Source organism: Pleuronectes platessa, chromosome 4, assembly GCF_947347685.1.
Source record: "Pleuronectes platessa chromosome 4, fPlePla1.1, whole genome shotgun sequence".
Taxonomy (NCBI): Eukaryota; Metazoa; Chordata; class Actinopteri; order Pleuronectiformes; family Pleuronectidae; genus Pleuronectes; species Pleuronectes platessa.
In genome coordinates this window covers 26127701-26139285 of record NC_070629.1, presented here as the reverse complement: position 1 = coordinate 26139285, position 11585 = coordinate 26127701, and the positions used below count along the sequence as shown (strand labels likewise).

At 41.2% G+C, this 11585-nt stretch overlaps 1 protein-coding gene across 1 annotated transcript; it reads right to left on the bottom strand.

Moving 5' to 3' along the window:
- Positions 1-8697: 8697 nt before the first annotated feature.
- LOC128438513 (WD repeat-containing protein 19-like) lies at positions 8698-11371 on the bottom strand. The gene is made up of 2 exons (XM_053421094.1): positions 8851-11371; positions 8698-8729 (listed from the first exon to the last, which is right to left on the bottom strand). The coding sequence occupies exons 1-2, from the start codon at positions 11369-11371 to the stop codon at positions 8698-8700; spliced, it is 2553 nt and encodes an 850-aa protein (XP_053277069.1).
- Positions 11372-11585: the final 214 nt, after the last annotated feature.

Genomic DNA, 11585 nt, shown 5'->3' with positions numbered 1-11585 from the left:
TGTGCAGGTAGCAGCCGGGTCACTTTGCCTTTGCAATGTTTATACAATTTACAGGACAATATTTTTTTCAAACAATGTATAGTTTTCAGTGGGATTATTTTTGTGTTTGTTTGTAACTTTTCTAGATAGTTTTTGATGCTGTGTAAAAATAAAAATAAAAAAAACTTAATGAGAAGACGAAGCCTAATTGAGACAGGTGGGAATGCGTGTTTCCGATTTCCTCTGGTAAAAGACAAACAAAACAAAGAAACGCCTCCCGCGCCCTCATGTCTAACTTGTCAAGTCATGTTGTGGTATTTACAGGTTTGATTCTCCAGCTTTGTTCCTGTGGTTCATTTTGTCTAAACCGCCAGTGTCTGTGTGTGATCGCTGATTAAATGTAATAATAAGTCACTTTATATGGGAAGTGGATATGAATAATAATAAATAACTGGAAATATGTGGCTTCAGATTTACAAATCTATTCCAGTATCACATCCTCCCATAGCCACTAAATGTATGTCAGAGCTGTATCTAATAAACTGCCCACTGAGTGTATGTTACCTTGTTTTCCACCAATGTCTCATATATATGTGCCTTGTGTCCTTTTGGACAAACTGCTCCATGTGCAGATAACTAAAACCGAACGTCCTCTTTCAGAACAGAAACTCACTGACCGTCCGTCAAAATCAGATTCACCCTCAGCAGCACTTGGAGAAACCCTACCCACGTCGGTGGCTGTTAAAACATCCATAAATGTTTTTGCCGTCTTCGGATGGCGGCGAGGATTCGGTCTATGCGTTAGTAGTTATTGTTGCATACACACAAACGCGTATACACACGCACACACACAATGGTAAGAACCTCGTGTACGTATAGATTCAGATGTTTTTGCGTGTCCCTTTATTAATAAAAAAAACTTTATTTGATATGGTTTCATTTTGCTACTAAAATTCTTCTGAACTTATAGGAACCCAAGTGTTACTTAAGAAAAAAGCACAGGTGTAAGTGTTAACTCCTGCTGATTCACAAAGTTTCTTCAAACCTAATCAAACCGTGGCTGGAGGAAGGTTTGACTGAAGCCACGTCCCACTGTTTGCATCACAGGATTAAGTGGGAAACACACTCTGGACGCCCCGGCCTCTCTACATGTGTATGCCCTGGAGAAATGGGCCAGTAAAAGTTTTTAAATGAGCACCAGACAGGTGTCAGCAGTGTTTTAGGAAAGACAAATCTGTCCGTGGCATTCGATACTTTCCCTGCAAAGTACAGAAGGAAGGCGTCTGGGCGGACAGGGACGGAGATGGTGATAGATGGATGGAGAGAGCGAGGGAGGGACATCTTGAAGGGAACTGAATACCCACACACTGTCTATACTTTCACTTGTTCTTCTTTCCCCTCCCTATTCTCCGTTAACATGTTTTCATTTCTTCTAACAGGCGCCTACGGGACCTGATTGAGTAACAGCACATTTATTAATTTAATCAATCTTACATTTCAGTTGAATTAAATGTGTTTGGCTTGAAATAACTTGGCAAAACAAACCGTAAGCATCAGGAGTACAATAACATTGGTTTCGCAGATTGAATGACACAATGGGTGCACTGTTAGCAAAATCCCATCGTTTTTACGGAAAAATGTTGGCAGCTGGGTTGCCAGAGTAATTCTGTAAAATTTACAGTAAAAATGTAAACAACTTTACAAGAACAACTTGTAATTTTGACAATTTAATCTGTTCAATTTTAATAAAAAAATACATTTTAAACATGTAAATCCTACAGCCCTTTTCTGCTTAATTAGCATAACCATGCTGCTATTTAACAAATTCCTTCCGTAAGATTTACATGCAGTTGTCGCTTATTATACATTGAGCCCCATTCAGTTTCACTGAAAAGAACTTTAAATTCTTCATTATAAGGCTGTCATTTAACTGAATTCCTCTGCAAATTTTACTCAAAATTTTTATATAATGTAGTGTATTTTTCAGTATTTTCTTTTAAGACTTTACAGTAAAATCAACATCTAAATACTGCAATTAGATTTTCTGTAAAATGTACAAATTACGATTTTATGGCAAAAAATCCTGTTCTACGACTCCCATATATCCATCTGAAATATAAAATGTAAAAGTATTCTTCACCACCTCTTATGATTATTGCGCTCTGAAAAAAAGAAAGCTTATATAAGTCATTTACACTGCCTTGTCTTCTTTTAAATGTTTGACCAGAAATGTGAAAGATGTAACCCAGTGTAAACAGATTAAGCATATACAAATTGTAAAGCAGAGCTAGATATACCTTAAGTGTTGCTGTACTAAAATATTTTTTTGTTTTAATTAAACAAAACAATAACTTGCCTTTCCATGGATTTATTAATCTCAAAAGTGCAAAAACATGTAATTTCTCCACATACTATATTAACTGAATGAGGAAATATGGAAAGAAAGAAGGGGTTATTGGCTATGAATAAATGTTCTATGTAATAATATCTTCAAAAAAGAAGAAGAAATACAAGTGCAATAAAAAGTGCAATCGGAAAACTGAGCTCTAAAACCAGAGGGCTATGATCAGATATAACAATACTATTATACATGCATACTTTGACATTAGATAATAGCTTTTTGTCAACGAAAAGGTAACTGATATGCGAGTATGTTTGATGCATCGGAGAGAAAAATTAGTATTGTCTGGTTGATGGGAAAAGAAATTGCCACGCATCCTCAGGGTTCCCACGGTACCTGGAAACCATGGAAAACATGGAATTTATTTTTTCATTTTCCAGGTTTGGAAAAGTCATGGAAACTGAGCAAAAGTGAACACTTACATGGAAATTGAAACAGTTATCCTGGAAAATTGTATTGGATGATGTGTAAAATAGTAATAAAATGAAACTATTGAGCACAGAATTAAGATAAGTTTATAAAAACCCTTTACATGTGAACATCTCTTACTGTAGATAGAAATGGATGATCCCATGTTGTAGAACATGCTCTTGGCATCCTATCTGGTGTATTGGATGTTGGAATTTGATGAGGCAACCTGGTGATATGGACTTTAAAAGTATAGTTTCGGATTGGTGGACTTCAGGAATAATAACCGAGAAACATTACTCGCGATCTCAATAGAAGGGTCAAATACATGCATTTCCCAGCCAACACGGGAGCCTTGGCATCTACAGTGAAACTTCTTATGCAAGTTTATCCTCAAATGTAAGAAGCTGTGTTTCAACTGTGTGGTAAACCTGGGTTTATCAACGTTAGTTAGTAACCTGTGCAATCTTGCTAGCTAGCAAGCTGCAACTTGCTAGCTTCAGCTTACACTAGAATTGTTGACGTAATTTTTACCTTGCTTTTAAAATACTAGAACTATGTTCGATCCCCATATGTATTTCACTCACTGACTTTTCCTGAAACCGTGTTATTCACCACATTTAGGGGAGTTTGTTTTGAATTTGGATTCATTAATGATGGTTAGCAAGCACATGCAGTACAATCTTGCTAGCCAACATTCAGCTTGCTAACTAACTAGCTAGTGTTGGCTAGCTTGCGTTGCTAGCTAACTACCAATACATTTTCACATTAGGCTGTGACATTACTTCTATACTAGTTGACATGACCAGTCTAGTCTTGATAAATTTTGTAACATTCATTCTTATATCTACTTTTAGCTATTTTGTGATTTTCGTTTTTTCTTTAAAAAAATGATACTACTAAATAGGAACATTTGGGGTGAGACATTTTTTAGGTTGCTGTACTGAGGAACCACAGGGGAACCAGCCTTATGTTTTTCCTTTTAGGTTCATTTGTTTGATTTACAAAAGCTTTTACAGAGTAAGGGTAGGCATATTACCTCTTCTACGTAAGACTCATAATCTCAAATGTGTGATGCATTACAGGAGTGAGTGACAATGACACGCTGTAGATTCAGGATGAGGAAGAGAAGAGGGGAGAAGATGAAAGAGGAGGATACAAGAGTAGAGGATGACAGAGGAAAAGGGAGAAGAGTGGAGAGGAGTTGAGAAGAGTAGGAAGAGAAGACAGGAGCGGATACGAGAGGGGAGGTGTGGAGAGAATAGGACAGGATAAGATAGGAGAGGAGTGGAAGAGTGAACAAATATCAATCCCAATGCTCATGTGTCTCAAAGTTCCCGTTCAATAAATTGTTGTTCATCTACAGATTGTTGCATTATTTCATGCATTGATATATCAATAAGACATAATCTCTAAGCATTTACAATGTAGTAGTGATGTGTCGGTCGTGAACGATTCGTTCGTTTTGAACGAATCCTTACAAGGACTCGGGAGTAACGAGTCCTCTCAAAGAGAGATTCGTTCATTTTCTCGTGGCCGCGCATCGGGACTGTTGCATAGGCTGATGCAGGTCACGGGAAAAAGGATCCAAAGACTCGTATCCGGCAGATGAACGAATCACTGATCCGAAGACTCTGTTGGCAGAAGAACGAAACACTGATCTGAAGACACGGTCGGGAGGTGAACGATTCGTTCATCTGCCGGGTATGAGTCTTTGGATCATTTTCTACGTGACCTCCATAGGCTCAGAAAAGGAAACAGTTACCTCATTCCCTTTCGCGTGTTAAAAAGCAGCCATGACTGACAGCTTTTGTGTGGCAGATCATTTTTCTTTAAGAAAACCTCCTCTATTATATACAGTAAAACATGACAGTTTGTATGGTTTTAAATTGTCATTTATTGTCACACTGGCATTTAATTATCACGGGAAATAATTACACTGCACTAAACTGTAAGTGTAAATGTAAAGTAAAAATAACAAAACCAGTCATTATGACTTGTGAATAGGGCTGAACGATTTGGGGAAATAATCATATTGCGATTAAGATTTAATATGCGGTTCTTTTATTTTATCCTCTCTTTCCCCCCCAAAAAAAACGTAATGAATGATTTAAATATGACCAACAGAATATTAGATACTGTACAAAATTCTTTCCCACATTTTTATTTAACTGCTCATTACAGAAACAAGAATAACAAATCGGTGTGCATTTAAGTAATTTAATCAAAGTCATTGTAAGTATAAACCCAAGGCATGCACTTTTTAAAACCTGTGTGCAAATTTACCATCTTGAGAATTTTTTTTTTTTTTAAATATAGGTGTCTCACTACTCTCAAGTCAGTAACATTTCCAGTGTTGGGAAGAATACTTTCAAAACGTATTCCGTTACAGAATGCAGAATACATGCCCAAAAATGTAATCTGTAACGTATTCCGTTACATTAACTAATCTGAGTAACGTATTCTAAATACTTGGATTACTTCCACATTGAATTGCATTTTATAAGTGTAGGAATGCGGCGTTGTTATAGTAAGTGGAGCAGCAGCAGTTTAAGCTCTGTGTCCGCGGCTGCGGCGGGCCAGCTGGATGCGCTGGAAGGGCAGCTTGCGGATCAGATTGCTCCGTAGATTCCCGTTCATGTCCGGGTGGACGTGCAGCGGTATGGAGGCTCCGGGCCTCAGCAGGAACACCCCCATGCTGAACACCTCCGTCTCGCAGATGTGCATGTAGGCTCCGTCCGCCGCGGTCACCGGCGAGATGAGCTCGCTCTGTGTGGCCGACACGTCGGCCGAAGACTCTGTGGGCAGATTAACAAATCATTGAACCGAAAACACAGTCGGGAGTTGAACGATTCGTTCATCTGCCGGGTACGAGTCTTTGGATTTTTTGCCCCCCCCGTTGAAACGAACGAATGACTCAAAAAGAGATTTGTTCATTTTACTGAACGAGATTCAAAGAACCGACACGGTAAAAAGATCCGAACTTCCCATCAATACAATGTAGACTTGACTGGCACATCTTTTAAATCAAGTTAGTAGTCAGGTGTCCTAGGGGGTTGTGTTTGTGAGGGGAGGGGGGCACGGAAAGCTTCAGGGGCCTATAGATCATTATTTAATATGGTACCTGGAAAATCAGGTGGTAGCATGGAATTTTTTTTCAAGGCAAGCGTGGGAACCCTGATCCTGTGAAACCGTGAACCCGCAGGATGAACGGGCGCGGTCGGTCCCACTCACAAGGTACCTGAGCCGTGGCATGATGAGCCCTGTCCATAATCGCGTGCTCCTCCAAGCCATTAGGACCCTCACGAACGTTGTGTTTCTACACGAACGTTTGTGTTTCTACACAAACGTTGTGTTTCTACACGAACGTTGTGTTTCTACACAACGTTCGTGTGTAGAAACACAATGTTTCGTGAGGGTGATGAACTGTGTAGGATTTCCCTTTTCCAAAGCCTCTGGCACGCCTATGATACGTAGATTGCATCGTCCTCCTCTATTTTCCAGATCATCAGTCTTCTCCTTTAGTTTTTGGCTCAAATTTGCGTATCGTGCCTCCAAGCGGGTATCCAAGTCATTCAGCCCTTGGTCATGTTCAAGTAGTTTGTCACTGCATTCATCTGGGGAAGTTTTTATCAGAGAGATGGCCCGCTTGATCTCTTCACGGAGACCGCTATTCTCTTCTTAAATAACTTCCTCGACAATATCCTGGAATACCTGTGGCATGCTAGCGTCCACAGTGTTCTTGCCGTCGTAGCCTTACGCCGGGTTCACACCGGACGCGGAAGCGACGCCAAAGCGTGGCGTAAGCGCAGCGCCAAGCCTCTGGCTCCCATCCACTCCCATGTTAAACCTTTGTGCCGGTCACACCGGACGCTGAAGCGCCGTGCAGCGATCGTTTCGGCGTCGAGTCTATTTTTTCTGCTTGACGCGAGCGTATCAAAACAGGAAACACCCTGGAAAATGATTTTAAACGATATTTTATATGATATAAATTATCAAATATGCATCCCATACTTTGTATTCACCTTCTGTTGTCTTGGAGTTTTAATTTTACCACTTTTACAAACCACATTATTAAATGTCCCCGTCTGCCCGTCCACTACAGCCACACAAGCAGTGATACAGATAAAAAGAGAGAGGGGGACTACGTATTCTCCACATAGGCTTGAGGGGAGAATACGTGATTTACCCTCGACACCCGACATTTACCGGAGCTAACAGCGGAGAAGTTCTTCAACATGGATGACATTAAATTAATAATTGAAGTGGAGAAGTAACTTGAGTTGTATGATTCTCAGCATATGTTGTATAAAGACAACACCAAAAAAGACACATGTTGGGACGTTGTTGCAGTTAATGTTGGAGCAACAAGTAAGTATATGCTTGAAAAAAATGATTAAATGCCGTTTTTACTGCAGGCTGATAACAGCAGAAGTATGTGATATTATAAGTAATGCGCAGCGCTTACGCCACGCTTCCGCGTCCGGTGTGAACCCGGCGTTAGCCTCTGAGTCATTAGTCAGCACAGTTTTAGAAGACTTGGGAGGCATTTTTTGTTCCGAAGATTCTACCAAATACTTTGTTGACTCTCAAAATACTACAATGAAATAATTATTTAACCAGGCTATTAACGAATTATAACTTATTTATGTGTCAAAGTTGGGACCTCGTGGTTTACATGTCTAGTCCCTCTGTGTTAAGTTTGACTCCCTGTTCAACGTTGCCCCAAAAAACATAAAAAGTTACATAAAAGTTCACGTATATCTTAAATGAACATAGTGTCTAAAATTCTCATCAATCTTTTCCGTAGGTCTTCTTGACCATAACGCGAGTCATGAGTCATCTGATCCTAATATTTTACTTAATGGGTTCAATAATACCTGTCAAACCACACTGGATATCACAGCCTCCATTAAAACAAGAATGAAATCCCCTATTAACACCTCTCCATGGGTTGATGACAGGCTACGAGAACTTAAAAGGCTGTGCAGAAAAAATGGAAGTGGAAAAAGACCAAACTGAAAGTCCACTACCTAAATATGAAAGAACTCTTAACTTCCTATAATGACAAAACTAAAAATTGCAAGAGCTAACTATTTCTTGAAACCAATCACTAGTAATTACCATAATAACAAGAAAAGTTTTATCCTTAAGTGCTTGCTCATTGTGGGAACTGTTGGGTTTCTCTATAAACTTAAGGTCTTGAGCTTATTATGTTATGATTTGGCTCTTAAATTTATTTTTGCCATGGACTTTTGTGTGAAGCATGCTGTTACCTCGTTACAGTGCTACACAAATAAAGTTATCATTACTATTATTACTATGATTATTATTATGACCCAACTGACATATTGTTAAATATAGGCCTACTCAATTCTAAACAGACACAACACCTGTTTTTTTAAACCCCTCATAATTTAGCTGTATTTGTACATATTATTATCTGTAAAGCATGACATATAAATTTGAAAATTTAATACAAATTTATTCTGTATAAAACATTTTTTTTAACACTGTCATGTTGTAATTTTAACTGTATTGTATTGCTTTTTCTATTACAGTTTTTCTTTGTTGAAACTACAGTAATCTGTAAATTCTACAAAGAAATATGATTACTTTAGCATATTTTTACCTTAAAATGAACAGTTATGTTACGTTCAGTATTTAAAAAAATATTCCTGTAAATTAAACCCTGCTTCATTGTTTTTCCATTTACAATATTTTTATGTTACGATTTCACAGCACTTCAGTTAATTTCACGGACTTTTATTACAGTGCACATTACCCCGCTCTCCCCTAAATGACACTTGAAGTGAGTTTGAATCTTTTATTCGTTTATTGAGTAATTTCATAATGTATCCATCAATTTATGAACCTCATTTCTTTGAGATTGTGGTTGTGAGAAGCCCTTACTGGGCGCAGAAGAGCACAGTTAACAGGCCTGCAACGGGGGTTGAACTGATCATTTTGTTTCTTGTTTTCCATGCCGGCTTTTATAATTTCTTTTATACCTGTATGCATCTCCCTGTTTGTAAGAGGTGACGGTAATTTCATGGGAACACATTGGGAACAATCCGAGATCTTCTTCAGCTGTTGGACCCTCACAGTCTCTGAGCACATCGGACACACACCCTCCGTCTTCAACAACAGAGTGAACTCCGAGTAGAGAGCAGGGAATTCACAGTGAGGACACTCTGACCAGTCTTCCTTCAGCATGTGGCGACCCGTGGCGATGCAATAGGGCACGTTGTTCTTGCAGGAATAACACTGTAGCTCGTTCTGTGGGAGCTTGCAGCCACAGAACGGACATGGAGTCTTTTCCTCCTCTAGATCTTTACCGGGACGTCGAACACACCACTCAATCCTCCACCGGTACTTCTTGTCGATCTCGTCTCGGTACTCTGGTCTCATCAGCATGGACGCAAGCCTATAGGCAGAGTTTCTCAACCCGGAGCGGTGACACTCTATGACTGCTCCCGCCAGAATGGGAACAACATGTTTAGGAAACCGGCTGATGTAGTTGGAGAGTCGAAGGAGCATGTGGCCCGCTTTAAGGTATTCTTCTCTGTCCCTATGCAGCTTTGCAAGTTTGTAGGAGTGATAGATCATCAGATCGGTGGTCATGTCCTTAGGGATCTTAGCCTTCTGGGCCCTCAGCTCCATGTACATGCTGAACAGCACTTCATGGGCGTTACAGTAGTGCCCTGCACACTGCTCCTCTCTGGCGATGATGATGGCCGTTTGAGCAGCCTCCTTGTGCTGCTGCAACACCATGTAGAGACGGAAGAGGTACTTGGCATCCTTGGGCTTGTCGTCACTCTCCCCTCTCAGGTAATCTATCAGCTGATTGGTTAAAGAGCTGTCTTTGGCCTGACGAACCGTCTCAATGGCCATCTCCACTGCCAGGTTGTCGTCAGTGTTGGAACACTTCAGGAAGTTTCTCAGGGCTCTGCTGTACAGTCCACACTTCTGGAAGAACTTTCCAGCCTGCAGATGTTTCCTTCCTCCTTCAAAGTAGAAAGCGATGTTCTGGTAATCCTCCTGTGTCCCCTCAGAGCCGATGAAGTCGACGTAGACCTCCATCTTTCCGCGCTGCGCTGCCAGCTGGAAGGCTTCATCGTTGTACTTGCACAGAAACAGGAAGTGGATGGCTGAGCTTTCGTCGTTCAACCGTAGGAAGAACCTGGCGACCATTTTTGCTCGGTCAATGCTCGGCGTCTCCATGACGATGCGCACAGCGTCCTCAGGGTTGTTCAGGTGGACCAGCAGAACTCGGATCACGTTGTCCCAGTCCTTCGCGCTCTCATAGGCCCGGGCTGCGTCCTCGTACTTTCCATCTGCCTCTTTGGCCTTGGCATGTTTCAAGTGGATCTTGGGAGAGGAAACCTGTGGCAGCAGGTCTCCCACCTTCGACCAGTTCTCGCAACGAGTGTAGAGCGACGCAGCCTTATCATAATATTGGCCTTTCTCGGTGACCTCCAGCGGGGAGGTGAGGTACTCCATCCGTGTACCAAAGCTGTCACCCAGAATAGGCAGCGTGGTGAGGAAACCATGGAGTGTCCCTTTCTGTGTTGAAATAGCCAACAGCTGTCCATCATCTGTCCAGCTCAGATGGTCCAGACCTTTAGTCTCATCATCAAATCTAACAACATGAGTGTTATCTTTGAGCTCAGACAGGTCGTGGATCATTATGCTGTTGTCCCCACAGGAGGCAGCCTTGTTTAATGATGATGAGATAGCCACACTGTTCAGACTATCTTTATGGTTGTGAGCCGGGTAGAGCTCCTTCCCAATCTCCCTGATGTGAGTGGAGATAACCACTGTGTATCCATTGGAGAATCCAACGAGTATGTTCCCATCACCGTACCAGTGATACGACACGATGTTTCCATAGCGCCGCTGGAAGGTCAGTTCTACCCCGTTCTCAGGATCATTGACGTTGAAAAGCATCAATATTTTCTTTCCCACAGACACACTCACAGTGCTATCTGCTGGAGAAGACCTTTCATCTGTCTTCATCACAGAGAAGTTGATTTCATTAGGCTCACCGCAAAGTGTTGTCCGTCTGATGGTGTCCCCCTTATGATTGCTGATGCTCAACGTGTTGTCTTCACTTCCAAGAGCCAGGAGATTCTGAGCACTCCAGCACCCACAGGTGATCTTTTTAGTGTGTTTACCCAGAACAGGGATCTTGTGTGAAGTTTGCTGATTGTAGATAAACAGGTTTCCTTTGACCGTCCCGACAGCAAACATTGGGCTCGTCTTTGACCACAAGATGAGAGACATCTGATCTTTCATGCCGCTCTTTATCCTGGAAGACTTATTGACCCTCGCATCCCAGAGGAAGATGGACCTGGATTTTGCAGCTATCACAGCCAAAATGTCTCCATTCTTATCCCAGTCCATACCCACACAGCGCCCTGGCAGGTTGAGTTCAGTCCACTTCTGTCCATGTCGATCAAATATTTTCACTGAGTTGTCTTGTCCGGCAACAGCAATGAAGTTACCAACAGATTTCTGCCACTTATAGAGTAGGTTAGAACCCGCCCAGGCTTTATCAGCAAGAGTAAAAACCTTCTTCATTTCTGCGATCCGGATTCTTCTTATGCTGATAAACAGGTGTTGATAAACTGGTATAGTGAGTCAAGTGAGCGACACTTGACTCACTATATCCCTTTCCTTTGATGAACCAACATAAAGGTGCATCTACCTAACATCAACCATTACAACATAAAGGTGCATTTACCTAACATCGACCTTTAAGGGGTGTCACCATCATAAGCACATCATAGCATAT